The 24,417-nt window shown below is 44.4% G+C and overlaps 2 protein-coding genes across 3 annotated transcripts in view; both read left to right on the top strand.

Annotated features, from left to right (window-relative positions):
- The window catches only part of PLEKHA2 (pleckstrin homology domain containing A2), a 59,937-nt gene extending 45,402 nt beyond the window's left edge, over positions 1-14,535 (top strand). For both annotated transcript variants that reach the window (XM_059156324.1, XM_059156323.1), the window contains 3 exons: positions 922-985; positions 9,963-10,040; positions 10,454-14,535. In XM_059156324.1, the coding sequence (XP_059012307.1) occupies positions 922-985; positions 9,963-10,040; positions 10,454-10,816 (505 nt within the window). In that variant the 3' untranslated portion in view covers positions 10,817-14,535. The remainder of the gene's footprint in view (positions 1-921; positions 986-9,962; positions 10,041-10,453) is intronic.
- Positions 14,536-14,644: 109 nt separating this feature from the next.
- Positions 14,645-24,417, top strand: HTRA4 (HtrA serine peptidase 4). The gene is made up of 9 exons (XM_059156326.1): positions 14,645-15,359; positions 15,776-15,875; positions 16,636-16,840; positions 18,113-18,307; positions 18,736-18,768; positions 20,460-20,574; positions 20,984-21,041; positions 21,462-21,557; positions 24,016-24,417. Exons 1-9 carry the CDS (start codon positions 14,879-14,881, stop codon positions 24,179-24,181), a joined length of 1,449 nt encoding a protein of 482 aa, XP_059012309.1. The 5' UTR covers positions 14,645-14,878; the 3' UTR covers positions 24,182-24,417.

The following is a 24,417-nucleotide window of genomic DNA, read 5'->3' as shown; positions in this document are numbered from 1 at the left end:
AACTAATAATTAATAATACTGTATTGTGCACTTGAAAGTTGCTGAGAGAGTAGACCTTAAAACTTCTCATCACAAGATAAAAAGAACTTGTAACTATGTGTGGTGATGGATGTCAGCTAGCCCTCTTGTGATCAGTTCACAATGTATACAAATATTGGATCATTATGTTACATACCTGAAACTAACAAAATCTTACACATCAAATATCTCCCTATATTTTGATGTAAATAGTATCTTACATAGTGATAAATATATAATCAATGAGTTACATTTACATATTTGTAAGACCAATACAATGTTCATCTGCTTGACCCTGAAAAAAAACACTTAAAACCACTTTGCATAAAAGAACCGTACGTCTTAGCCACTAAATAAAACTCCACTGGGGTGCCTGGTAGCTTTGTCGGTTAGGTGTCCGAGTCTTGGTTTTGGCCGGGGTCAGGATCTCAGGGTTGTGCGATCAAGCCCTATGTGGAGCCCCACATGGAGCCCTGAGTAGGGCTCCCAGCTCGTGGTACAGTTTGCCTGACATTCTCTCTCACTCTCTTCCTCCTCTGTGTGTTCTCTCTCCCTCTCAAATAAATAAGTAAATCCTTAAAAAATTATTGAAAAAATAACCCTCTCCCCACAACTGTAGGTGTTACGGGGTGTGGTGGATATTAGGCAGACTGTTTTAGAGGGAAAGGAGTTTATCTTGTTAGAACTGGTGGTGGGGTGTATGTGTGGGGTTTCCATGGGGATGATGAAGCCTGAGAGCCTGTAGGAAGTGAAGCTAGAGGAGACCCCCTTGTGTTTTTTGAGGCAGAGACTGGAGGAGGAATGACCTGGGAGCCCCCCTTTATACGGAGCCTTGACTTAGGATGAATCATGTCCTCGATGTGTGTGCGGGCATGCGTGGTAACTTTCTTTCTCTTTGTCTAGTGATCTCTTAATGAGGGACAACCTGTTTGAAATCATAACAAGCTCCAGGACCTTCTACATACAGGTAAAAAGCTTACTTTGAGAAGACTTTGGTGTTCTGACTTTGTGAATGTTGTGATGATAGGTCTCGCCCTTTCCTCTGCTTTCTCTTTTATTTTGTTTGAAGTTTCTAGGTGATAAATTTAGCCCCCGATGGTCAGTCTGAGTCCCATTTTATTCTAAACAGGATGTTTGCCAGAAGCTTCCCAACCATAAAATAGTAAGAGCAGGTTGAGCCTCCGAACTGGGGAATGCGAGTTCGTACCAGCTGCTCTCAGCTGCTGGGCGCCAACTAAGCAGAGAAAAGAAGAACTAGCCAGTGGTTTCGCTTCTCTTTTGGACGGTATTTATAAGCCCCGCCTGTGTAGACAGCTCTGTGTGCGGAAGGACAAAAGCACAGAGGGCCCTGTGCAAGCACCAGGTGCAAAGCCCAGCTGCACAGAGAAAGTCATTGTTGGGCTCTGACAGTTCAGCTCTCCAGAGTTTCTCCCTCCTCCCACGGCTTTGGAGCTCTCCCAGCTCTTCTCAAATCATAGGAGTGAGAAACACAGATCCCCGAGCAGGGCCTAGACTCTCCACGCCAAGTTCATCTACGAGCCTGCTTAGCAATCCTCGAACATGCCTTGATCCACACAGCGTCGTCATAATATCTCATTTCGTGTACAGACTGCTGTGAAGGGCTTTGGTTTAGATGTGGGGCTCCCCAGCTGAGGCTTTTCAGGGTTCCCAGTGCTCTTTCTTTGTTCCAAGTGTCAATCCCCGCTAAGTACCATCCCTTCCACGGGGCCCCCTTTCTTGGGCAGCCGCTCCATAATCCTGACCCCTCTGAGCTGGTCCTGCTCCCCCACCCACCGGCTGAGCAGACATGCTGTTAGCCTTAACTAGCCGTGGACTCCACTGGGGAAGAGAGAGCGTAAGGGGGCTGTGGATAGCATTGCTGGGGTTGTTAGCGCTGGTTCCATTGTCATTTGGGGTCGACATTTAGGCTGTAGGTTCTGAAGCGTTTCCAGTTCTTGGATTTAACAGGGATACTCAGAGTATCCTTAGAATGCCAGGCATTTTAACCCCACCCTGGGGACACTGTTAAACAGAACAGATCCTGAACCAGAGGGAGAGAGATCGTCAAGCAGACAGGCGATTAAAACAGTGTGATGGGGTGGGGGAGGGAATGTTGGGTGGATGAATGCTGAGGGATCTTTAGGGCAGCAAAACTATTCTGTATGATACTTTAATGGTGGATGCCTGAAAGAGGACTTTATAGCACAAGTAAGAGTAAAGAGTAGAATACTTTAATATATGTGAATTTAAAAAGTCACTTCAGAGGTCACATAATTCCAGCACGGCATGCTGATGATGACAAAAGAAACCTAAATGCATTCTGAGTATGGAACAACCTCACCAAAGGGGCTGAGGGAATAAAAAACAAAAAAGCAAAAACCAAAAAAACCAGCATGGTTAGTGCTACCATTACAGTGAGCAGTGGTTGTCATGGGAACTCATAAGAAGGGCGCTTTCTCTGTCTCAGGAGTCAGGGGAGGTTTCTTGAAGGAAGACACATTTAAACCAAATCAGTTGGGGGAAGACTGGCCCAGGCAGAGGGGAGAGCATGTGTGAAAGAGCCTGGAGATAAAAGGAGCACAGGGCGCATGGAAGGCTGGCGTGCCCGTACAGCGGGCTCTTGCCTTACAGGCCCTGTTAAAGAGCTTGTACTTTGTTCTGAAAGTTAGGGCGCTTGAGATAGAACCAGGAGAGGGGCCCAGTCAGCTCTGCCTTTTAAAAATACCACCTGGGCAAATGATCTAACTTTCAAGCTTGTTTTCCTCATCTCTGGAGTGGAGGTGCTATCCCTCAACCCGTCCGCGTTACTGGCGTGCTAGTTGTGAGTTTCCAGGCTCAGTGCGGTATAGACACAGGTGACAGGAGGTAGGGCGAGCCATCGCTGTCATTGTAATTTGGGTCAGGGATGAAGGAAGTTTGAACGAGCATGTGGAGAAAAGTGGACTGTTTAAAAGCTATTGAAGGATGTTTTCTGAGACTTGGTCGTGGGTTGGACGTGGGAGAAGGGGAACCAGGGGGAGTTCAGGACACTGGGCGGTGTTTGGCTTGGGCTTTGGGATGCCCAATGGCAGTTGTCATTCAGACCAGAGTGTGGGAGGAGGGGCTGAGGAGTCCCTCAGTCTTTGTGTTGGGGGTGATGAGTTGACGGTGTCTGTGGGACATTTGAGTTGACATGTTATGAAGGTCCTCAGACGGTGCCTGACACATGGGTCGTACGAAATCAGTACTTGTCAGGGGAAAGATGATGCTGGGAATGAGCCCTGGATGAGAGAGAATGATTTGGGAAACATGAACTCCAACCAAAAACAATGTTCAAAACACTTTCGAACAAAGTGTGTGCACATTTACCAGAAGCTTCCCATCCCTTCTACCCTCCTTCGCCTTCTCCTACATTTCTGGGACAAAAGAACACTAGCATCACCTGGAAGTAGACAAATGAGCGAATGGACAAGCCTGTTTATAGCCCATAACTCAAAAGAGAACAGAAAATTGAGAAGAATATACAGTAAAAATCATTAAGAATATGTATAATTTATTGTCAGATAGCCAATAAAAACTCACTTATGTTGACACAAGTAATATTCTATGAAAGACAGGTATATTTCTAAAACAAAAAGCAACTAGAGTAACATTTTTTTTCTTATATTTTTGCAAATCTCTTTAATGTCTGGCTTAATAGAGGACAGCAGGATTATCATATCTGCTCCTGCATTCTATCTGTGGCCATATGTTGTTTTGGTTGAAGAGCATGAAGAAAATCTGGCCTCGCACAGATATGTATTTGGAAAAAAGGAATATTTTAATAGCTTTTTCAGATGATTGTGGATATTTTTTCCAATTCTATATCAAAACTTGACAAATGGTATTTTCTTAATGTTTAGGTGCAATGTGGATTGGGAACCAATCTCAATATCGATAAACTTTCATACTCTTATACAAAACTCCACTGGTCAATTTTATACTTTGAATGGATCCTTTTTACCAATGCATGATTTTGTAACTGTGCCCCAGTCATTGGGAAAATAGTGGTCCCACTGAGGTATGCAGATCTTCCAAATGTTGACATATTTTATGATATAATATCAAAAAATCACATTTGTTAACATCACCACAAGGCTCATCATCAACAAAGTCGTTAAGTACAGAAAGCTGTCAAGCTTATGGAGGACGATACCAGATTTTGGAATTCTAATTTTGTTTGAAAGCTCAAAATTCATCATTTGCAAAAAAAATTCATGATTTTGCTTGACTAAACAGATTCCTTTCATTCATTTTTGAGATAGAGTCCACCATATGCCTAAGTCTGAGTAAGTTTGACTGATTGTTTGTCAGTCATTTGTTCCAAGTAAAAATTGTTTTTCATGCAAAAGGTAAAAGCATATGACTGCTCCTACAGTTTGGTGCCAGCAGCTTTCGCCACCATGCCTCATTGGCATTCTGACCTGCTTCGTAGTGTATGTTGGGTAGATCTGCCGGAAAGAACTACGTATGCTTGGTGTCTGGGGAAGCTAGACCAGAGGGCAGGGCAGCTGAGGCAGAGCAAACAGATTCCTGGGCAGGGCACAGAGGCTTGGGTGACAGAATGGGGCCAGCTTCCAATTGCTGACGTGTTGGTCATTTACCGTCTGTCACATATGCCTTCTGTGTCACACTTACATACAATTTGAACCCTGGGATGCTACCATTTGTTGTACACTCAGTTGTGACAGTCACTGTGCTAAGGAGTTTACAGGGCAACATATCACGTAATTTCTCAGCAATCTCTGAGGCCATCTCCATTTTACAGATGAGGAGATGGAGTGTCTGAAGGTTAATAAATAATAGATAATAAATAGATAATAAATCTGGTGAACTGTGGAACTGATTAGGAAGGACCTACTCATTTGCGTTGTTTAAAAGGAGCTTGGTACGAAATATGAAGATGGAGACAAACCATAAGACTCTTAATTATAGGAAACAGACTGAGGGTTGTCAGAGGGGAGGTAGTTGAGGGGATGGGGTAACTGGTAGTGGACAGTCAGGGGGACACGTGATTCAATGAGTACTGGGTTTTCTATAAGACTGGTGAATCACTGACCTCTACCTCAGAAACCAGTAATACTTTATATGTTAATTAATTGAATTTAAATAGGAAAAAGGTATGTAAAAAATAAAAGCTCAGTGCAGAACCCAAGATGTAGAGGGTGTGGCCATTGATAACCAGGAGAGAACAGCTTGAGGGGACTGGCTGTTAGGTGGATCACGGTGACCAAGAACCAGAATATGTCAGTAATCAGGTATCTAAGCTTGGGGAATTCAGCAGACTCATCAGCTCGTAGATGGTTCTCAGTCTTGGAAAAGGGTTCAAGATGAGATGTCATTCCTTGGAATACAAGGCATGCAGGGTTCACCATTTCCCCATTTCCCAGTCATAGAAGGTCGGGGTATTAGATTGGAGGATTTAGTTATTCCAGATGAAAAATGTAGTGCAGCTTGGTTTGGGTAACTTGCCATAAGCCTAGTTGTCAGTATAAGAGTAGTAATGGGGTGTGTGTGTCAGGATTAAGAGTAGTAATAAGAGGGCTCCAAAGTGAATTGTAGAGTGTTCGGCTAGAGCTCTTTGGACACTTACTGTTTTAATTTAGACTATAGGGTGAATGACAACACTTAGAACTATGCAGTGCACAGCCTAGACAATTGGATGTTGCTACACTGTGCCTAAAGACAGAATTAGGTAGGAAGGGGGAGGGATTTTTAGGGAATTTTAGGGAAGGAGGGGTAGTGCAGAGGTGGAGAACAGAATGGAGAAGGAGCATCCTACAAATGTTGGACAGTGGCAGCGGAAGCCACTGCAGTAGGTACTGGAGGCCTGTCACTGACGACCTCTGGAATTCATTGCTTCAAATCATTGCATCTGTTATGGTACTGGGTTCAGAGTAGGTCCTCAGTAAAAAAGCTCATTGGACTACAATAAACCGCAGGCTGCTGTGATTCCTTTTAATACCCTTTTTTCATCTCACCTCAAAAACTGTTCTCAAGGACAGAAACCCTACTTTTTCTTTCCAGCCAAGTGCCAGAAACAAATGCACACACGTCAGCATGCCAGGAAGAGATGAAGGTATGAGGGTGGCACTTCCCTTTTTGTTCTGCTGAATTTTAAGCATCTTTTAGACTTCTTGTAATTCATCATAGGGTGTGTGGACTCAGCACTGTTTTTTGTTTTTTGGGGTTTTTTTTGTTCACCCTTGGATTTTTGATGAAAGCTAAGCCCAAGCTTCCCATTAAAGATAGACATACACATATGCCATATGTTTGTTTTCAGTGAATCCCAGTTCTAAAAGTACAAATAGAGTTTATAATTGTGATCTCAATAAAATGATGGTCTGTTTCTTCTCATTCTTATCACATTATCTGCTTTTCTATTTGAATGATATTTTATTTTATTATTTTTTAAGTAGGCTTCACGCCCAGTGTGGAGTCCAGTGTAGGGCTTGAAGTCACAACCGTGAGACTAAGATCAAGAGGCAGATGGTTAACCAATTGAGCTACCCAGGCACCCCCTGGATAATATTTTAAAATGACATTTGTTAAACATTAAAATAATGCTTACTAATGCTTACTGTTACTATCCTCCTGGTTGGGTTAACTCTTATCGGTTATCTGACAGGAAATATCCTTAAGCAGGATTAGAGAACTGGGGAAAAAATATACTTAGCAAACAGTTTCCATCTTTAATTACTAAATCTTTTAAGGCAGAGATTTAATTATTTTGCCCATTGTATTAGGGAAGACTTAAAAATTTAGAATACTTAATTCTTTTTTTTTTTTTTAAAGATTTTATTTATTTATTTGGCAGAGAGAGAGATCATAAGTAGGCAGAGAGAAAGACGGGGCGGGGGTGGGGCAGGGAGCAGGCTCCCTGCTGAGCAGAGAGCCTGATGCAGGACTCGATCCCAGGACCCTGGGATCATGACCTGAGCTGAAGGCAGAGGCTTAACCCACTGAGCCACCCAGGCACCCTATAATACTTAATTCTAGCTGGGGTGCACCTAATAAAATAATATATTGGTGACAAGTGTCACCTATATTTTTCACCAGAAGTCTCTCTTGCCAGATGTAACAAGAGCCTTAAAAGAATGCATATTCTTTAGTAATTTTCCTAGGAGCTGAAGAATGGTAAAAATGAAAAACAAAACAAAACAAAACAAAACCCAAACCGTTGTGCACAAAGTTATGAATAGCAGCATTACTATATGATAGGGAAGTTGGAAACAATTTAAATGTGTTTTAGAGGGTCTGATTCTTGGTGATTCTTGGGTCTGACTCCCCAGGTGTTAAGTCAGGTGGCACTCAGTTTCTTTTACTCCTTGCTAGATGGAGGCTGGGGTGAAGACTGCTAGGCTCGTGGTGTGGTGGGTCCCTGGAGAGATGTACAAGGGCATTGGTGGGGTCTCAAAGGATAGTCAGACAGTTGGCTTGTGGCTTGTAAGGCAGCATTTGACATGGAGGCTGCTGTGTTGTGCTTGGGTTGTGGGGTGGGGGTTGAAGTAGCTTTATACCCTGGAAGCTATCACTGTGGGGATCGCGTGGTCTGTTTCATGAAAATGCCGGAGCTCCTGTATGGTGTGGGAGACATTTGTCTTTCCCTCAGTTCCCATCTCCATCTCTCCAGGTCTTCTGACATTTCCTCCTACCAGATCAGCTGTCTCCCTAGAAGGAAAACCTTTGAGAAATGCTTTTCTACTAGTGGACAATTTAATTACCTCTATCTAATTCAACTCAAAGTAGCCAAGTAGGTTATCTTATTTCATCTGGACAATTTGATTCTTAGGCAGGAATTACTTGTGGTTTGAGTATGAGGAAACAAAAAAAAATCTCAGGGAGAGGCCAGTTACATATATATATATATATATATATAGTGTTAGAATATGTATTTTTATATATGTACATATGTATATGTTAGAATATGTATATTTTATATATGTATGTATATAGTGTTGGAATTTATTTATATAAATTTATATAATATATACTTATATATTATATAATATACATTTATACATTAATATAACATTCATTTATATTATTTATTTTATATTTATATGCATTATGTATATAGTGTTGTAATTTATTTTTTATATATTAATATGTATATATAATATACATATACATATATATATAGTCGGAATTTATATATAATGTGAGAATTTAAGGCTTCATTTGTGTCCCTCGTATAATAACAACAGCAATAACTAATACTTTCTGTTCAAACTGCTTTACCTAAATGGGTTCATTGCATTTTCCTAGTAGTTCTACTTGTGGAACAGGCTAGCCCTGAGATTAGTAAAATAACTTCTGGAAGAATCTTGGACAGCTCATCCTGTTTATCTTCTTGAACTAGGGATGGATTTGTCTTTTTCTTGGAAAACCAATCACCAGGATGTGACAGAACTGGGAAAAGCCCAGGGGTTGGGGCGGGGAGAGAGAATACAGGTGAAGTTGCAGCTCTAACGTGTGAGAGAAATGTTCAGGTTGTTTTTATACCCACTTAACCCAGTATGCCAACATGTGAAACGGTTTCTTTTCTTTTTAAGATTACATTTATTTATTTATTTATTTATTTATTTATTTGAGAGAGGGAGAGTGGGGGGGCGGGGGTGGGGAGTAGGGGGTGAGGGGTGAGGGTGGGGCAGAGGAACAAGCTGACTCCCCTCTGAGTTGGAAGCCCCATGGGGGGATCGATCCCGGGACTTTGAGATCATGACCTCAGTGGAAGGCAGAGGCTTAACTGAGCCACCCCGGCATCCCTGAAACCATTTCTTTTCTAAGTGTCTTCTGCACACACCTAACTAATGAGGGTATGTTTGGGCGTGACGGAACGGCACTTTGAGGATTAAAAAAAAAACTAGTTATGGTTTTATTCTGACACGGTGCAACAGGAAAGAATCATCTGGGGGATGGGGAAAGTGAGGGGCCTATGTGGAGAATTTTGCCGGCAGGAGGGTGGCATTTACATATACCTTGCGTAGGCACACAGGTGGACACTTGTGATTTGGGGTAAGACTGTTAGGGAATGGCAAGGGGGCGGAGAGAGATTACCATAGGGAAACTTCTGGAGGTCAGGGGTTTGGTCTTGGTCTCATCTCTGTGCCTGGCCCCGATGCCACGTGTAAGACTGAGTAGGGCCACAGCAAGCGTTTGCTAGGTTCCCTTAAACTCAACTACTGTAAAGCTGGAAGGCCCTGAGAATCCCGAGGGCTCCACCTGCTGCTTCTTGGCCATTTCATTTTCCTTCCTCTCTTCACAGTGCTGCTGCTGCCCCCTTCTGGGGTCGGTAGGTATTTCTGGGGGCTTTGCTTTCTAACGGTGCAGCAATGCCATTCCTGTTGGGTAAGCTTGGTGCTCTGAGTCTACCGACTCTTCAGACCTGGATGGAGTCCAGACAGACCCAGGTCGCTTGTGCTCTGAGCGAAGCCTTGTTCCTGGAGATAATATGTATCTTAGAGGATTTGCAGAGGGTTTGGCTTTAGCAGGACTGGAGTTGAAAAAGGGATTATTCTCTTTGGATGGCTGTGGTAGAAAGGTGCTTGGACTGGGAGTCAGGAGAACTGGAATCTAGACCAACTGTAAGCCTTGAGCTTACAGTTGAGCTTGGCTTTCTGGGCTTCATTTTTCTTTTCTGTAGAAGCCCGTTGTGTTCCAGACAGGGTGAGGGGCTTCAGCAGGGACGGCCTCTGCCTCGCTGCAGAGCAGCTCTGCTTAAGCTGTTTTATTTATAGGGTGTCAGATACGAATTTTCAGGAAACAAATGTCCTCACAAGTCACAGCCACTGGACGACATGGTCTCTGGGCTCCTTCCAGTTCTAATGGTGTGATTTCATAAACTGAGAATTGAATCACAGACTTTGCGAGCTAAAATCATAGTGCCAAACATTTCTCCCTAAGTGCTGTGGGTGTTTTTGCAGGCGGACAGTCCTGAAGACATGCACAGTTGGATTAAGGAGATCGGGGCAGCTGTCCAGGCCCTCAAGTGCCACCCCAGAGTAAGTCACTTCCTTTCTGGTACATGGTCACTGTCAACTTAAGAGACGGAGTCTCTCTGAGGGGGCAGGTTTTATTTGGTGAGGCAGCTGAAGCCTTGGGCTGTCATGTTTGTTTTCTTTCTACTGATTTTTGTTTTTACACAAAGTTTAATTGTTTGTTTTTTTGGTTGTTGGAAAGAGGTGAGGTAGGACTGAGTAAAGAGACCGAGTCTGTGATGCTACTCATCTCCCTGCCAGGCAGACCTTGACACATCTGGAGTGAATTCTGTTGGTCAGACCTGATTTCTGTAGACAAGTGCCCTGGACCTATGAGGGGGTGATTCTGGGTGGGTGCTCTTCCTGGGGCTTTGGGATAAACATTGTCAGGAAAGGTCTTATTTTCCATTTTTTCCCCTTCCCTTTTATTTTTATAGGATATGTCCTTTTCTAGATCCATTTCTTTGACTCGCTCTGGAAGCTCTGGCCTCTCGGGGGGGCCCAACTCTGTCCTGTGCAGGGGGCGACCACTTGTGGAAGAGAAAAAAGCCCTTTGCAAAGCCCCCTCTGTGGTTTCCTCCTGGCAACCCTGGACCCCTGTCCCCCAGGCTGGGGACAAGCTGCTTCCAGCTGAAGAGACTCCTGGGGACTCTCTGTTCACGCCTCGACTTGGGGAGAGCAGTACTTCTGGGGTGTTGCCTAGCTCCCGGATAAGGCACAGGTCGGAGCCCCAGCACCCCAAGGAGAAACCATTTCTGTTCAGCCTTGATGACGAGAGCATACGGACTTCTGATGTGTGATAGGGCACGGTGTCCTGGGAGGGGGGAGGACTCAAGAGAAGGAGGCCATCACTCAGTTTCCCTACGTTTTGGAGGACAGTCAGAGAACATTTGGCACTCATATTCCTGTGGAGGCTCGGTGGAAGGGGCCCATTCAGCTGGCCTGTTGGTTTTTTTGTTTTGTTTTGTTTTAAATACAAATATAGTGTATTTAACTTGGAAGCTAGGTTAGACCTGTGGGCACACTCAGTGGAGAGCAGGTTGCCTCTACTTTTCCCTAAGATCTTCCTGGTCAGAGGAGGTTGGGAGTACAATTTCATCCCCAACCAAGTTGTATTTCCTCATCCTAATTGTAGTTTTTTCCTTTACTTCCCAGGCCAGGCATAGAATCTTGGGCCAGTCCTCTGGTTTATCTAATTCCTGTTTATTGGCTGAGGTCTGACTGTGAGGTAGGAAGGTTGTAACTAAACCAGTTGGTTTGCTGGGGATACATTCTGAGGGGAGGTGTTAAAATCTTGGGGGGGCGGCAGGTAGCTCTCAGAATGTCTACGAGGGTAGAGCCTCCCAGGGGACCTCCAGAGGGGAAGAAATAGGGATCTTGTTTGAAGGTATGGGCAAAGATTCCACCTCAGTGGATCGGCCAGTTCTGGGAATTATTCTGTTCTTGTCTATGACCCCAAATAATGTCAACGTGAGTGACAGACCTGCCCCCCAGTGTCTGTGTCAGGCCCTGGGGATGGGTTTATCGATGTTAAAAGTCATGACTATTGAGAATAGAGCAGACATTTCCATCACTAGGGCATTATTTGGAAGTTCGGAGGGTTGATAAGTGTAGGATAATTCTCTTGTGTGAGAGATCAGATCTCTATCTTAGAGTGTTAGAATTGCTTTAGAGTAGGTCCTGGGAAAAGACCGACATCCAAATAAACATCATCCAGATAAACTTTTCTGATCTGTGTTTTCCAGACAGAAGAAAAGGTCTGTTTCAGCACAGATTTCTTGAATCCTTAACCTCATAACTCTCTTCAGTGGGCTGATGTAGTCTAATTTTAAGTGCTGTATATTATAAACCCTGGTGGATTTGCTTTCTTTCTACTCTTTCTGTTGCCCTTTGAATGAAACTTTGCGGACTTGCATGATCAAACCTTGTAACCCTAAATAAGGTTCCATGTACTTAACAATGAAGAGATACAAAGATAATCTTGAGCGGTATTTATATTTTTAGTAAAATAGAAACTGTGCATAGTAACATTGATTTAGAGGCTCTGCGTTGCTGACTAGAGATTTCCCAGGTAGAGCATAGATGGCACTTCCCACCCAGATTTTTGGGTGTACCTTCTTTCATTTGACAAGAAGATACTATTTCCAGGGTCCCTGGGAGAATTTATCCAACTTACGTGCTGAACTGTTAACTTATCAGGATTCCTTAAAGGGAGAGGAAAAACTAACTCATTTCTGTCTATGCCTTTTATCAGCTAGATCAGTTAATTAGCTTTAAATTAAAAATTAATGACTAGAGGAAGATACCAAGAGATGTATTTTTACCTAAGTCAATCCCTTCTCCTTCCTTATGTCTAGATCTAATACAGAGGCAAAAACGTGTCATCAGAAATCTTTAGGGGCGTGAGAGAAATCTTTGTTCCTTCCCGGCAGTGTAATTTCCTTGAAGTCCATGTCATGTTGAGAACTTTTCTGGACTACACTGCATTCAAGCTGTTTTTTCACTTAAATTCTTTGGCCTAGCGGTTCTGGTAGAAAAGACACGTAGTACTGGATTTCTCTCTCTCTCTCTCTCTCTCTCTCTGTCCTCTTTTTTGCAGACTCTTGTAGACTTTTATCATCAGAAATTTGTGGCTTGAGAGTTAGTTATTTATGGGTGACCAAGGTTACAGCTTTAAGTAGCCTGATAAGTAGGCATTTCAGATTCTTAAAGCTCTTTGTCTCTCGTTTTGTCTTCAGATTTTCCTCAAGAAAATTCTTTGGCTAGATAGATCAGAGAAAGTACAAAATATTGCACTAACAAAAATAAGTTAGGAACTTTTGAGATCCCTTAAAACATTCCCTAACTCATGTAAGCTGTCATCTTTTGGTGTTTAAGCTGTGAAAATGTACCCGTTTCTCTTTTGTTAAATAAACTCTCTGCTAGAATATTACTGCTAAATTAATTGGCCATTATAGTAAGCTGATAATGTTTCTTAGTTCAGTAGGGTCTATTTAGGATGTGTTAAACATACGTATAAATCTAGATTATATTATTATTATGAAAGATGAGAAAACAAGGACTCTAGTTGGCAAATACTTGGGAATACCAAATGGAAACATTGTTAATGTAGTTCCAATACCAGATAAATAGAACTATCTTCAGTGAAGTCTGTAAGGATTGTCATTCCCAAACCTTATTTCAGAATTTTGTGTCCATATTTCTTACCTTCTGGCCAATTTCACATCACAACTTTTTAATGTCACTGCACATGTGAGCCAAAGATAGTTCATATATAGTCAAAGCATTTGGCTTTAACTGTGTATGGAACCAGATGGAAAAAATAGGGCAGGGAAGCAGTATAGGTTAGTAGTTAAATGTATAGGCTTTGGAATAAATCTGAGTTTGGGGGAAAAAAAAAAGAACCAAAAAGGTACTGCATTTTCTTTGTGGAGTAAAAACCTTCTCTGAGTTGTGCTGTTTTCCTAAGACTTTCGAAATGGTCTTGACTCAGTTTATGTAACAGTATTACAGATGATCTTCCTAATAATTGAACTCTTTACCATCCCCTATTCTTGAGAGCTTAAGGATTTGCTTACTCAAGATCCCTTGGTGGTTCGTAAACATTGTTGTACCTTTTGCATCCTGGGAGACATCATAAACCTACTAAGGTGTAGAGTAGTCTCAGGTCAAAATATCGGAAGTTATACGTTTATTTTTGAGTAGAATGCTGAGCTCACCCACGTGAGAAAGAGCAGAGCGAAGTTCCAGCTTTATAGTTCACTTCAAGCAAAAGGTTTATTTTCCTTGCTGAATATAATAACTGTGCTCTGATATGGGCTAAAAGGACCTAAGTAGAGTTGAGCGTGGGATTTGATGTTTGTTTTTATTGTTGACCAATAACACCGTTTTGGAAATTGAGTTTCCCAAATGAGCTTTGTTTATGTTTATAAACTTTGAACATGTCAAAAATGGACAGTTTAGCAAACTTTTCTACCACCATCACTTTTTTCTTACTTTTTTTTTTCTCTATGTTATTGCGTGCGGCAGTCAGTTACAGTCACTTGTACTAAGTAGAATTTGAATAAAGCTAATATTAGCAAAAATATATTGTTTGGGGGCACCTGGGTGGCTCAGTGGGTTAAAACCTCTGCCTTCGGCTCCGGTCATGATCCCAGGGTCCTGGGATCGAGTCCCACATCGGGCTCTCTGCTCAGCCCGGAGCCTGCTTCCTCCTTTCTCTCTGCCTGCCTCTCTGTCTACCTGTGATCTCTGTCAAATAAATAAATAAAAATCTTTAAAAATATATATATATTGTTTGACCTCTCCCCCCACTGCTTATGAACGTGTGGCATGATTTTGTGTTTTGAACCAGTATGTTTCAGCTGTGAAATGCACTCACTGTAAGCACTGAGCTGAGTGCATGGAAACTGTTACGCTTCTCATTTTATGTGATCTCCTAATTGGTATGTAGCAAAAAATAATTTTCTAAAACTGTTTTGTTGCTTGTTTTGTAATAAAACCATGTGAAATACTGAAATATGGTGTGTGTTTTCCTAACGCTGACCTTCTGTCCGTGGGTGGGTGATCTCTCCTGTCAGTCTGCCCCATTATTGGTTTTCTGGACTTCCCGAGGTAGATCCCTGCACAGGGTAGGGCTGGGGACCTCTCTTCATTGCGTGGGGTGGACCTGGCCCTGGGGCGTGGGCGGGCACATGTGCTAGGGGATGAGGGTGTGTGTGTGTATATGGAGAGGTCTGCCAGGCTCTGCCCCTTAAAGTTCGGGGGTGACGGAGGCGGCACCTAGCCGGGAGAAAGTGTTGCTCATTTTAGAGCAGTTGCCGGTCCAAAGTAAACTGGAGAGTGAAGAAGGAAGAGGCAAGATGACTAGACCGCTGCTGCGACCAGCTGTGCCGGGACGACTCCTCCTGCTGTGGCTGCTGCTGCCCCTGCTGCCCGTGCCCAGAGTCGAGGCTAGGAGGTCCAGGGCCTTGCTGCCCTGTCCCAGGGTCTGCGAGCCCACGCGCTGTCCCCTGCTGCCCACCTGCTCGGCGGGGTCGACGCCGGTGCTCGATCGCTGCCGCTGCTGCCGCGTCTGCGCGGCGGCCGAAGGCGAGGCCTGTGGCGGGGCGCTGGGCCGGCCGTGCGCCCCGGGGCTGCAGTGTCGCGCGCCGCTCAGCGCCCGGCGCCTCCGCGGCGCCTGGGTCGGCACGTGCGGCTGCCCGGAGGCGGGGGCGGCGGTGTGCGGCAGCGACGGGCGCACCTACCCCAGCCTGTGCGCGCTGCGCGCCGACAACCGCGCCGCGCGCCTCCGAGGCGCGCTCCCCGCCCTGCCGGTGCTGAAGGGCGACTGCGCGGGTCGAGGTGAGCGCGGGGCCGGCGCGCTCGGACGGCTCGCAAGTCCCCGAAGCCGCTCGCCGCGGTCGCGCGGTTCGCCGCGGGCTTCCCGCCTTTGCCTCCCGATTCAACTCCCCGTTCCCGGTTTTTTTTCCGTCCGACGTGTCTCCTTACCAGTTCCCGTGCGGCTTCTCCCCGCCTGCCTCCCCACGCCTGTTGAATGGCGTCTTCCCTTTTTTCTTTTCTCTCTTTTTCTTTCCATCCGGGATGACAGGTCTGGTTCCCTCAAGGCGTCTCCTTGCGGGGTGGCGGCGAATACACCCAGGAGAGGGAGGGACAGGAGAGAGGAGGAGGCGAGAGCCCGGGGGATTTGGGATATGACGCCTGGTCCGGCCGAGCAGCGGGGCGCCCACCGCCCCCAAGAATGGAGCATTTCTTCGCAGGGACCAGGAGTGCGGGCGGGCTCCGGAGCAAGTACAACTTCATCGCGGAGGTGGTGGAGAAGGTGGCGCCGTCTGTGGTTCACCTGCAGCTGTTCCGCAGGTAAAGGAGGCAGGACGAGGCCGCCAGCTACCCCAGCGGGCTGTTTCTGAGAGCTCACCTGCTCCGGATCCCTTTCTAGGCATCGTTTAGTCATAAAACCCGCTATGAGGAAATCGCGGCTCGAGCAGGTTGTATACTCTGTTCAGGGTGGTTTAGCCAAAGAGCGGAAGCATAGGGATTGTGACTTCCAAATCGGGGCTACTCCTCTGCAATTAGGTGTCTGGGGTTTCTCTCCTCCTCGTCCCGCATGGACAAAACGGAAGGTCCGATGTCAGAGCCAGAAGGCATCCTGATGGTGACCTTGCTCAGGTTCCTCGTTTGCCTGGAAGGGAATCCTACGTTACAAGGCCAGTTAGTAGTGGAACCCAAGCTGGAACCAGGCTTCTTTGACTCCCTTCCCGCCTGGGTCCTCAATAATGTGGCACCAGGGCCACGTCTGCAGTGGTATGGTTAGGTGAGGCCTCTGAAGCAGAGAGTTGCTTCTCTGACCAGCGCTGAAGAAGGAGGGGAGGGGGTCGCCCCTGGAAAAGGAGAGCTGTGCTCAGCTCTCAGTCGTGGTTCCTAAGAGATGGCTAGGGCGCTGAACCTGCACAGACCAGTTAGACATGGAGAGAACGAAAACACAGACAGGGGATAGTAAAATGTCTGAGAAAACTGTGGTGGAGCTGTATTTGATAAATGAGAGGTTCCGTGTTCCCAGACTGGGATGGATCCCGAGATTTTCCTGCCCTCTGCTTATGCTGTGGTTTTGCTGGGACAGGTCACCTCTTAGCAACAAGGATATTCCTGCGTCCAGTGGCTCTGGGTTCATAGTGTCTGAGGATGGTCTCATTGTTACTAATGCCCACGTCCTCACCAACCAGCATCGGATCCAGGTGGAGCTCCAGAGTGGGGTCCAATATGAAGCCACTGTCAAAGACATTGACCATAAACTGGATCTTGCACTGATTAAGATCGAGCCAAATGTGAGTATGCAGGACCAAGTCAGTCTGTACATCTGGGGATTTCCATCAGTTTGCTGATATTTTCTGCTCCATCCCCGTTCCCATGCCACATCTTTTCTACCTGGTATATGCTATTTTCTAGTTTCCTTTCCCCCCTGTTTTTCACTCTTTTGTTTTCTGCTATGCCCATCTGTATATCCCTAACAACTTCTATTAACTATCCAGTCTCCTCCTTCAACAGATGCTTCTGGGAAACTTATTTCTCTGCTTGCCTTAGAATACTAGCAATGATGGCAATGGATTCAGAGCTGCTGAGGAATACTCCGAGGTCCTTGCTACACAAAGTCTCGTCTGCACATCAGCAGCATCAGACATTATCTGAGAATTTTTTTTTTTTTAAGATTTTATTTATTTATTTGACAGAGAGAAATCACAAGTAGATGGTGAGGCAGGCAGAGAGAGAGAGAGGGAAGCAGGCTCTCCGCTGAGCAGAGAGCCCGATGCGGGACTCGATCCCAAGACTCTGAGATCATGACCTGAGCCGAAGGCAGCGGCTTAACCCACTGAGCCACCCAGGCGCCCCTGAGAATTTTTTTTTTTAATGCGGAATCTCAGATCCCACCTGGGCCTATTGAGTCAGAATCTGCATTTTAGTAAGATCTCCAGGTGATTCGTGTACACATTAAAATTTGAGAAGCACAGCTCTGGGTGATCTCCTTTCTGTTTGTGGTTTAATTTTGACTCTAAAATTTTGAGTTGGGGGGGTGCCTGGTGGCTCAGTCTTTAAGTGTCTGGCTTTGGCTCAGATCATTTGCTCATGGTCCTGGGGTTGAGCCCCACATTGGGCTCCCTGCTTAGTGGGGACTCTGCACCTCCCCCACTTGTGCTTGCCTTCTCTCTGTCATTCTCTTTCTCTCTCTCTCTCTCAAATAATAAATAATCTTTAAAAAGTTAAAATTTTGAGCTGGTATAGTGCTGCGTTGCTAATGCCAGTGTATGTTCATCAGTGACTTCACTGGCCCTTTAGTTACAGTAATTTCTACAGAACAATAATTTTAGATTTTAGAGATGATCCTTATCATCTTACCAAGTGAGAGGTCACTGTTGCTGGAATTTGAGGAAGAAGCATCAGGCACTTACAGAACCCATGTGAGAGGGTGGGGGATTCTTGTCTTGTAAGTGTCCAAATGACCGAGACCTTGTCATATGTGTGTTCTACACAAATAAACTGGTTGATTATATTCTTGATTTGTTCATCTCTCTGTCCCTCCCACCCCTCCTGGCTGTGTGCAGACTGACCTTCCTGTGTTGCTGCTGGGCAGGTCCTCTGACCTGCGGGCTGGAGAGTTCGTGGTAGCCTTGGGCAGCCCATTTTCTCTGCAGAACACAGTGACAGCAGGAATTGTCAGCTCTACACAGCGAGGGAGCAGAGAGCTGGGGCTGAAGAATTCAGACATGGACTATATCCAGACGGATGCCATAATTAACGTAAGTTACTCGGGAGGGCCATCCTCAACCCATAATGTACTGGCAGGACAGTGAGAACATGTCAGAAGGCCCTCTTTTCCCTTTGGCCTGTTGGGGCTGTCCAGAGTTCAGTTAGACACTCACTGGAGAGATGGAATGCCATATTGTTAGAGTTAAGCCCGTTTGATGTGACCTTCGGCATCCATGATATTGAGCAGTCTCTTTGGGTCTGTTATTGAGGTCACCTCTGCTGTAGAAGGTGGTGATTCTTTGGGTCTTGTCTGTTACCCGCACTGACTTCAGTGTTGGTGATGACAAGGGTGAGGCTTTGTCTGTCTATGAGGAACAGGGGCTCACCAGAGCTGGCTGCTTTGGGTAAACCTCTTTAGGAACCATGTATAAATGACAAGGAGAAAAGCACTGATGATTTTTTCAAATTCTGTCTTCAGCACGGCAATTCTGGGGGCCCTCTGGTGAACTTGGTAAGTGGCCAATTTCCTGGCTGTCTCATGTCTCTTCCCAACTTTCCAAGACTGACGATGCAGAATAGGATGTCACTTTTGTGTAGAGATCTTGGTGAGATGCTTTTTCTATGATTGCATCTTAGGTAAATAGTTAGCGAAGATCTAAGATCTGTGGCGGGGTTATCATCATTTACCCATCATCATTTACTTTTGCTTACTGACATCTCTTTGCCATGCTGTTTTCATCGCCAAGTTAACAAAAGCTCGGGGCACTAAATTAACATGTAAGTCAGATGACCCACTGTGCTACGTAATGTCTATCCTTGAAGACTGCAGGCTCCTGTGTGGGAAGAACTGTCCCGCATCCCAACGTGCTAATAACTACATGACGTGGTCTTTTTGGGGTTTTAGTCCTGACAGAGAAAAGCCACAGGGAGAATCCATCCCTGTCATGTATTTAATTCTCAGATGTTGCTCATCATCTCTAGGAAAGGTGAGAGTTTCTAGTTGCTTAAATACCTGTGAAAACATAAAGTGCAGTGCTGTTTGACAGGTAGTCTGTGATCATGCTGAGTCCCTTTGAGCTGATTGTTTTCCGTTCTTTACACATTATACTTGCTTTTTGGAGGTTGAACTAAGTGAAATTACTGAGCGCTCTTTTACTCATAGTAATGCTACTCATATAGTTTTCTTGTGCCTGCTTTCTCTAATAGTGAGTTTACTGGGGCACCTGGGTGGCTCAGTCGGTAAAGCATCTCTCTTTGGCTCAGGTCATGATTCCAGGGTTCTGAGATTGAGCCCAGCGTCAGGCTCCCTGCTGGGTGGGGAGGCTGCTTCTCCCTTTCCTTCTGTGTGTGCTCACACTCTCTCTCTTACTCTTTCTCAAAAAAAAAAAAAAAGACAATGAGTTTAGTAGAGCAGGGCTGACATGCAAATTGTCGACCACACACCAGACCTACTGAATTATGGTATGTGTTTTAATACGATCAGAAGTCTCATTTTTTATCCTTCCCATTACCCAACAGAGGCTAAAGGGTGATGAGTGCATGAAGAGGAAAGGGTTTCCCACTTCATAGCTTTGGCCTTGTGAGCTTTGTTCTCTGAGGTCAATTAGCTAACTCTGAAGAGTTCCATTGAAGTGTTGCTGAAAATCCAACAGCTTTTTGCCTTTTCCATGTTTATTTTTAGTTTCATTTGAGGAGAAAAGGCAAGTACTCCTTGTCCTCTTATCTGTGTCAAAATACAAACTGGCTCACTTTTAAAATCATTTGATGAAGGAAAAAATGAACTCAGGTTTTAAAAAATATCCTCAGCAAGGGGGCGCCTGGGTGGCTCAGTGGGTTAATTAAGCCTCTGCCTTCAGCTCAGGTCATGATCTCAGGGTCCTGGAATCGAGCCCCGCATCGGGCTCTCTGTTCAGCGGGGAGCCTGCTTCCTCCTCTCTGCCTGCTTCTCTGACTACTTGTGATCTCTCCCTCTGTTAAATAAATAAAATCTTTAAAAGAAAAAATATCCTCAGCAGGGATCTGCACATGGGTAGGTTCCTATAAGGGTAACATCCACTGCTTTCTGAGGAAGTCCTCTTTCCTCTAGCCCCTCTTGTGCTCTGAGCCTCAGAGACTAGCTTCTCTCCCTCCTCTGCCGGTCCTGGTTTTGTCCTGGTCGGTTTGCATGACTTGGCGACTGAATGATGACTCCTCCCTTGCCAGGATGGTGACGTGATTGGCATAAATACATTGAAGGTGACTGCAGGAATCTCCTTTGCGATTCCCTCAGATCGAATTCGACAGTTCTTGGCAGAATTCCATGAGCGCCAGTTGAAAGGTGAGGGGAGTTATGACTTTTTATTCCCCTTTTGTGTTTCTCAAGAGCCTTCCATCTGTTCTAGAGGCCGCCATTAGGATTGTGTAGAATACTGAGTCCCTGGTATCGAGCTCTTATCACGATGGTTTGGGTGGCAATAGGGGGGAACTGGGCACGAAAGCGGGCGTGTGTTGTACCCAGAAATACGTGGATTATGGTGGAAGGGAAACCCATGGGTTGGAGATGGGAGGTGGATGGGAGGAGTGTCCGTGCTAGCGACAAAGCTTCTCTGAAGCACATTTTCATGGCTGACAGCCCGAAAGCGCAGTTATAATAATAGTAAGGATGTTCTGTGACTCGCTGTCTTTTAAGTTCTGTCAGAAGGAAAGAAGTTTTGTTGTTAGTAACACCCTATAACTTTCCTTTCCAGGAAAGGCTCTTTCACAGAAGAAGTATCTCGGTCTGCGAATGCTGCCTCTCACTATGAAGTAAGCAGGGGTTTCAGTATGTCTGGGCTGTTTTTCAGAAGCAAAAGGCAGAGCTGGATGGTCTTAACAGGGAATCTAAAGCATGTGGGCTCCAGCTGGCTACTCTTGTGAGTGTAGGGCCCCGTTATCATGGGGTAGGTATCTGCCTCTGCCTGAATCATTTACGGTACATTTCACTAGCTTCTTTCACTGTGGCTATATGGAGCTTATAATGTCCAGTGGCTCAGGTCTTTGGTAGAGAACCGGCCCAACCCCAGGGAAGAATAATTGCAACTGGCCTGATGGAATCCTCAGTGGCTGCCTGAAGCTTTCAGTAGAACACACAAGAGTACCTATTGAGTTGGAGGCTTTGACCAGGGCTCAGATGATGAATTCATTGTGTTTCTTAACCTTCTGGGGAAACTTTTTCACTTTTCTTAGCCTTCTTCAAGAGATGAAAAGGCAAGATCCAGATTTCCCTGATGTGAGTTCTGGGGTTTTTGTGTATGAGGTGATTCAAGGAACAGCTGCTGAAAGGTAAGAGCTCAGGCTTTGACCCATCACCCAACATGCCATGGTAAATGTGTGTCAGATCGAGATGTGCACAAGTCAGTACAGTGACCCTAGCCACATATGGGTATTGAACACTGAGATGTGGCTGGTGTGGCTGAAGAACAGAATCTTATTTAATTTTAATTTATTTAAGTAAAAAAACAAAAAACAAAACAGAGGCAAGCTATATAAAAGTTTTTCCATGAGACATGCCTTTTGTTTTGGAAGGACTGCCTGTAACTTTAATCAACTGCATTGTTTAAGATGTTGTATAGCAGCACAATAGATGTGTGTTGTTTCTAGTGGGTTTCAAAAACTTAAATGAAACGGTCTAAAATACCTATTAATAATTTAAAAAGTTAGGGGCGCCTGGGTGGCTCAGTTGGTTGAGCAACTGCCTTCGGCTCAGGTCACGGTCCTGGAGTCCCGGGATCGAGTCCCGCATCGGGTTCCCAGCTCCATGGGGAGTCTGCTTCTCCCTCTGACCTTCTCACCTCTCATGTTCTCTCTCACTGTCTCTCTCTCAAATAAATAAATAAAATCTTTATAAAAAAATAATTTAAAAAGTTACATATTAAAATAATACACATATTGACTTAAATAGGTATATTATTAAAATGAGCCTCATCTGTTTTTAGAGAGATTTTCAAAAATAAAGATCGTTTTAAAAAGTGTGGCTACCAGAAAATTTAAAATTACATATGTGGCCTGCCTTACACTTCTGTTGGACAGTGCTGATTTAGACTTGTGTACTTGTGGTTTTTTTTTGGGAAGGGGATGGGTTTTTTGTACCTCAGGAATTCATGATGAGTTAATAGCGAAAGTTTTAAATCAGTTTTGCTAGGAATTCCCAAATCTACTCTTGATATCTTATTTATTAAGAATAGGAAAAATTTTTTTTAAAAAGGGGGGGGGCACCTGGGTGGCTCAGTTGGTTGAGAGACTGCCTTCGGCTCAGGTCATGGTCCCAGAGTCCTGGGATCAAGTCCCACATCAGGCTCCCAGCTCCCTGCTTCACCCTCTGACCTCCCCTCTCATGCTCTCTCACTTTGTCTCTCTCTCTCTCAAAATAAATAAATAAAAATCTTTAAAGAAAAAAAAAAAGAATAGGAAAAATTCAGAGGGCTAAAGGCTTAAGAACGTGTTTTAGGTACTTTTTTCTTTTGAACTAGAGGCCAGCACTGAATGAGTGAATGTTAATAAAGTAGATGCTCAAACAGCTCATCAAAGAAGTGCTCCAGCTGATTTTACTCTTGTTTTTAAACATTTATACTAACTACTGAGGAAAGAGGCGGTTTGTCCTACAATTATTCTCTTGGGTCCCTCTCTTACACTTGAGCATATTCTCACTACTTTTGTTTCTCAAAGCTCAATTATCTTTTGATATTATGACAACTCTTTTCAGTAGGGGAAAGAAACTACGGGGTACTAATTGTTAATAGCGAAATGTTAGGTCTTGTGTTACTAAATTTGGCTCATCATAGGCCTTCCTAGATATTCTTGCTTCCTGCCCTCCCCCCAGCCCTTTATTTTTATCTTTTGGTTCAAGGCTAAAGCTATTTCTTTCAGGTATCCTGGTCCTTGCTACTCAAATGTGGTCTGTAGATCAGCAGCACGGCATCACCTGGGGCTCTTTTAGAAATGCAGAAGGGCACCTGGGTGACTCTGTTGGTTGAGCCTCCGACAGTTGACTTAGATTCAGGTCATAATCTTGGGTTGTGAGATCTGGCCCAGAGTCGGGGTCTGTGCGTAGTGTGCAGTCTGCTGCTCTCTCTTTGCCTCAGCCTCTCCCCCAGCTCACTTACTGTTTGTCAAATAAATAAATGAGTCTTTAAAAAAAAAAAAAGAAAAAAGAAAAATATGTAGAATGACAGGCCCTGCCACTAAATCAGAATCTGCATTTTAAACAAGATCGCCAGGTGATTTGGATGAACATTGAAATGTGGGACTACTGCTTTCTTGAAGTCACTTGGAGTCATTTAATCTGATGTCCCTCTTCCTGCCCATTACTGACTTTAAGAGAAATAAATCATCAGCCTGGCTATATATTTTTTTGAAGTGTTTCATGTTTGGAGGTGTTTTTTTTGTTTCTAGAATATATATTCTGTGTGAAGCAAATATATTGGAGACAGAATATAATCACAACTTTGGGGAAAAGGAGCCTAGAACCAGAACCTTGAATATTTAGACTTGACAGCCTGACTGGTTTTTGACTTAACTGGAAGCAGAGCTATCATGTTGTGGGTGGAGATGGGGCAATTAAGTGGGCTGTCAAAACCGAACTGATCAGAGTACAATTGTATGGGGAAAAATAAATAAATAATAAGTAAATAAAATCATTAAAAAAATGACAGCAAGATAGTGCCATAAAAGACAGACATTAAATTCTAAACGGGGACAAGTAAAACTTAGTTTCATGGTCCTTTTTTTCTCCCTCTCCCAGCTCTGGGTTGAGAGACCACGATGTAATTGTCAGCATAAATGGGCAACCTGTTACCACCACAACTGATGTTACTGAAGCTGTTAAGGACAATGATTCCCTTTTCATCGTGGTTCGTCGAGGAAGTCAAACTTTGCTCCTGACAGTCACACCTGAAATAATCAATTAAGTATCTTGCTTTAAAGAGAAATCATCTAACAAAACCACACTATATTACCTGGTTTGTACTGGAGATGTGCCAAAGTTAACAAGTTTTAGGGTCTCTTTCTTAAGAAAAATGAATGCTTTACAATATACAGACACACACACACACACACACTTAGGGATCTTTAGATTGGGGTGCTCAAATGTTGCTAAGAAGCCCCACTAAAGCAAGTAAAGGACATGGTGCCAGGAAGTCTGGGA

The sequence above is a fragment of the Mustela lutreola genome, chromosome 18 (assembly GCF_030435805.1).
Source record: "Mustela lutreola isolate mMusLut2 chromosome 18, mMusLut2.pri, whole genome shotgun sequence".
Lineage (NCBI taxonomy): Eukaryota > Metazoa > Chordata > Mammalia > Carnivora > Mustelidae > Mustela > Mustela lutreola.
Note: the sequence above shows the minus strand (reverse complement) of the source record. Positions and strands in the feature narration are given on the sequence as shown.